Source organism: Populus alba, chromosome 16 (genome assembly GCF_005239225.2).
Source record: "Populus alba chromosome 16, ASM523922v2, whole genome shotgun sequence".
Lineage (NCBI taxonomy): Eukaryota > Viridiplantae > Streptophyta > Magnoliopsida > Malpighiales > Salicaceae > Populus > Populus alba.
The window spans coordinates 5,275,504-5,280,425 of record NC_133299.1 but is presented as its reverse complement, the minus strand read 5'-3'; the positions used below and the strand labels follow the sequence as shown (position 1 = coordinate 5,280,425).

The following is a 4,922-nucleotide window of genomic DNA, read 5'->3' as shown; positions in this document are numbered from 1 at the left end:
AAAAAAAAAAAACTGATGAAATAGCATAGCTTGTACATGTTATAATTGGAAAATGTGACATTTATAGCTTGTCGCTATTTAAAATTGCGACATCCAAAAAATATATTAAGTCAGCAAGAGAGAGGAAAGAGAAAGAAAATAAAAAGATTCCAGAGACACACTAAAGCTCTAATTATAATATCATTAGTGTTATTTTAAAAATCTTAATAAAATAATCTAATAATACCAAGAAAAGGTCACCAATAATAACCCAAGTGGGGCACACTTATTGCCTAGACAAGTGAGCCACTTGTGCATCTTTTGAATGGCAAGTGTGGCCCATTCGAGTTCCTGTTGGTGGTGTTTTTAGGTGTTGTTAAATTTACCTTATTGGGATCTTTTTGATAATATCAGTAATGTCGTAAATAGAGTTTTGGTGTATTTCTGATATTTTTTTTATTTTTTTTTCTATCTTCTCTCCTCTATCTGCCTATTTAGCATTTTTTTTTTATTGGATTTAATTTGCTATTATAAAATAAAAAGATTATAAAAAAAATCACAAATAACGATCAATTCACAAATAAAAATTAAATACAAATTTGAATAGTTTCCCTTTGACACTTCTTGAGACTCTAGTTACATGAAGTTAAAAATTATAATACTTGACCAAATTTGAATTTTAAACTCCAGTATAAATTTTCAAAAAACACTATCTATCTAAGTCTAAAAATTAGAAAAATCTCTTGTATTGCTTAATTGAATGATTATATATATTATATCTATTCGTTTGAGTTCGTAAGGTGATTGGATAAAGAATTTAAAATACAAAATTATCTAATTATCCATATATAGTAATCGAAACTGCTGGAAAAAAAGTATATAAAAAACAAAACATAGAATAAGAATAGATCTTCAAAAGAACTATAATAAAAAATTAAAATGAAAAATACCACACCTAAGCCAACCGATGAACAACATAGAAAAGTATGAACTATTTGGTTTCACCAATCTCAATTGAAGTAAATCACAGTACTGAAACAATGATCATAGTTTTTCTTCGAGTTGATATTAGGGGTGGTGAGAAGGAATAAAAAAAAAAAACTGCTTAAACTAAGAAAATAAAAAAAATAATTGAAAAAATCAAATCATTAAAAAAAACCGATTAATATTTTGAAAAAACCGATCGGTTCGGTTCGATTTTACAACTTGAATCCAGAAAAAACTAAACAAAACCGAACCCAAACCAAAAAACAAGAAAAAAACTGGGTCAAACTGGAAAAAAACTGAGCAAAACCAAAAAGACCGAGCCAAAACTGAAAAAACTGAGTCAAACCAGTTTAAACTGGTTTTTGTCCTAAAAACCAAACCAAACTAAAACCATTCGGTTTGAACCAGTTTCAATTTGGTGGTTTTTTTTCAATTTAGTTATTTTTTTATAAAAATTAAACCAAACTGAAAATAAACATCTCTAGTTAACATTAATCCAAGAAAGGATAAGTCACGCATTACATATTAATATTTAAGGAAACAAAAACAAGAAAGAATATCAAGAGTCGGAAATCTTCCTTTTCTTGATCAGGAAGATTACATTCTAAAAACAATACATGGAATATCAAACAGGCAAAATAATCATTCATTAGAGTAAGGAAACCTTAAAAAAAATTATATCTTAATAATCTTGATATCTCAATTGAAGCCTTTAACTATAATTATTAAAAAAAAATGTTAAATTTCTTAAGAAAAAGGGTCATTTATTATTTTAAAAAAATAGTGCAATTTGAATGGAATCAATACTTAATTGAAACTTTCCGAAACAAAGTCTACTTGGAGGATAAGATTGATATGAAGTTTTGTTTAGATACAAAATTAGAATAACTACATAGGTTGAGGGCATTTTCGAGGTTTGCCCTTGGAGGCTAGCAAAAGTAAGAGTTAAAAACGTGTTAAAAAGCTTGCGAGGCAAAGTCCTCAAAACCACACAAAGAGGGGAGGGATCAAGAAAGAGAAACGAAAATGGGAATCATGGCGAAGGCCAAAAGCTGCAAAAACAACAGTGAAAATTGGGGCATGGGCTTGCTCCTAGTCTTCTTCCCTGAAGACACCTCCTCCACCGCCGCCGACGCCACTGCTCCATTCTGCCCCTCCTCTCCATCAACCCCATCACTGGCTACTCCCAACAGTAACTCATCAAAAATAATTAAAAGGACCAACTCAAACAACCCCATAATCACGAAGACTCAATCCACCATCTCGATTTGTGCTCTTTTACTCCTCCTCACCCTCCTTCTCTTCACTCTCTCAACTTTTGAACCCGCAATCCCCAACCCGTCCACCACCATTAGTATCAACAAAACCCCACGTAGATTCTTGTCTCAAAAGCCTCAAAACAAGCTTAAACCCACCAAAACCAGTTACTTCTCTATGTTTTCAAGAACATTTTGGCCAAAAGATGATAAAAGAAGTGAAAAGTTCCGTTCTTTATTTGCTTTACAAGGAATGGGCAAGCTTTACAGGCGTGGGACTAGAGCCATGAGTGATCTTGTTGTTGCTCATGTAATGGAAGAGACTAATGAGGCTGAATTTAGACTCTTTTTAAGAGTCTTGCATCGTTCAGGTCTCACAGCAAGAGCTGATGCTGTCTTTCTCTTTCCTTCCTCTTTATTCGCTACAAGATTTGAATCATTGATTCAAGAAGAGAATGACTCGTTCTTGAAACTTGTTAATTACTACAAACAATTGAATAGAACGAGTCATGACTCCGTGTCGGCGTCGAGTTTTGACGTGGGTCAGTTTTTTAAGAGTGGGAAGAAGCAGATGGGTGAGCCTCTGTGGGGAAAGAGAATTAGAGCTGATGGCAGTGGCAATTTCAGTGAGTCGGGGGAGGGCGAGGGTGAGTTGACTCTGTTGAGTTATGGCTCAGTGGTGGGTTTTGAAGCGAGTGAGCTTGACCCGGAAAATTCACTTGCTGGGTTTTTAGATCATTTGCCAATGAGTTTGAGAAGATGGGCTTGTTATCCAATGTTACTCGGTCGAGTTAGGAGAAACTTTAAGCATGTAATGTTAGTGGACGTGAAAAAAGTGGTTTTTTTCAGAGACCCACTCGGCCGAGTAAGGAACCGGAGTCCAGAGTCGGTGTACATTAGAATTAAACAAGAAAGTTGTTCAAGCAAGCATCACAGGAAAAACTCGGAGCAAACTCAGATTAATTGTCAAGTTAACTCAGCGATCTTGATGGGTGGAGCACGGGGAATTCGGAGATTGTCTAGCGCAATGTTAACTGAGATCGCTCGAGCAGCCATGCAACACAAGAAGAAGAGCTCAGTTACTGAGTCAGGGATATTAACTCAACTCGTCGGCAAGGTGCATATATTGAAGATTATTGACTTGATTACAGCGACCGAGTCAATCCCGGGTATGAGTTCACTCACTGGCTCAAACTTGTCTTTGTGGAATAATTATAGTATAATCCAACTCGGGGTTAATAGTAATTCTGAGATGATTAACTCAATTATTATAAGGCAAATATGTTCATGGGAAGTAGAATCTTCTGTTTATAGCGATTGTTAATCAGCAGATTACAAAGAAGAAATAGATTATTATTTTTTTATTTTTTAGAACAGAAATTGCATAATCATATCTCTCTCTCTCTCTCTCTCTCTCTCTCTCTCTCTCTCTCTTATATATATATATATATATATATATATGGTTGTGTTTCTTAATCCACAAGCAGGTTTGTTTCTTACGTGTAAATGATAGTGTTGAAAATATTATTGAATTTCTGGAATGGGAATGCTAATTTTATATTATTTTGATATCAGAAGGATGCAAAGAGTACAAGAAATTGTCCAAATTAACCAATCATGATTTTGTCTTGTACAGGCCAAAGAAGATTATATAATACTAATTAAATCCACTGTAGATTTAGAAATTAAGATAGTGTTCAGAAATATCATTTTCTAAAAAAATAATTTTTTTTAGTTTTTAAAAATTATTTTTTGACACAAAAATATTAAAATAATATAAAAAAATAAAAAAAATTATCTTTTTGAAATACAATGTTCCGATCACTATCTTAATCTCTAAGGCAGCGTTTGGTGCTGCGTTTGCACCTGCGTTTTGCCTAAATTTTGAATTTTTTTTTTTGTTAAAATTAAGTTTGGTTTGTACTTTTTGGATCGTTTTGATGTGCTGATGTCAAAAATAATTTTTAAAAAATAAAAAAACATCATTGGTATGTATTTCGGCATGAAAAGCTATTTGAAAAGCAACCGCTACCAAACACGCTTTTACAATATAAATCTACCTTAATAATTAATTTCAGTTACTCCCTTGAGTTCATGTTTATCTAATCAATTACAATATAGAAGTGAATGAAATTCGAGTTTTACCAACTAGAAATCTTGTGAGGAAAGATTGTGGGTTTTGCTGGAAATTTCATACCATTCATTCAAATTATGGTATGAACAAGCAATTAAAGAGTTCATAAATTACGGAGGGGGAAACCATAGCGTAGCGTTGATTTATTGTGGTTGAAGTTAACTTCACGATGCAATAAACTATATTGGAGGTAAGGCAAACTTTGTTTTCTTTAATATTTTATCCGATTCAAATCTACAAAACCAAAAAAAAAAAAAATTAGAGTGAATTTGTGGAGGGAAAATGATATTCACGGTCAACTTTATTATATTCCTAAGTTTTTTGTGAATAATTTATCCATGAGCTTGGTTTTTAATTACCTAAAAAGGATGCAATAAATAACCCTTAATTATGCACGCTAATGTTTCCTCCACAATTGACTCATTTGTAAAGAATGGATCCGTCCACCCCAAAAGGGATTTGTTGCTTATTTCTAGATAAATAAATTAAAGTTTAAGATAATGAGAGAGAGAGGGGGGGGAGAGAGAGAGAGTCATGGAGAGAATGTGAAGCAACCACGCGTAGGG

At 33.1% G+C, this 4,922-nt stretch overlaps 1 protein-coding gene across 1 annotated transcript; it reads left to right on the top strand.

Moving 5' to 3' along the window:
* Positions 1–1,927: 1,927 nt before the first annotated feature.
* On the top strand, positions 1,928–3,591 carry LOC118051624 (uncharacterized). Its single transcript, XM_035062314.2, has one exon. It carries the CDS (start codon positions 1,993–1,995, stop codon positions 3,544–3,546), a length of 1,554 nt encoding a protein of 517 aa, XP_034918205.1. The 5' UTR covers positions 1,928–1,992; the 3' UTR covers positions 3,547–3,591.
* Positions 3,592–4,922: the final 1,331 nt, after the last annotated feature.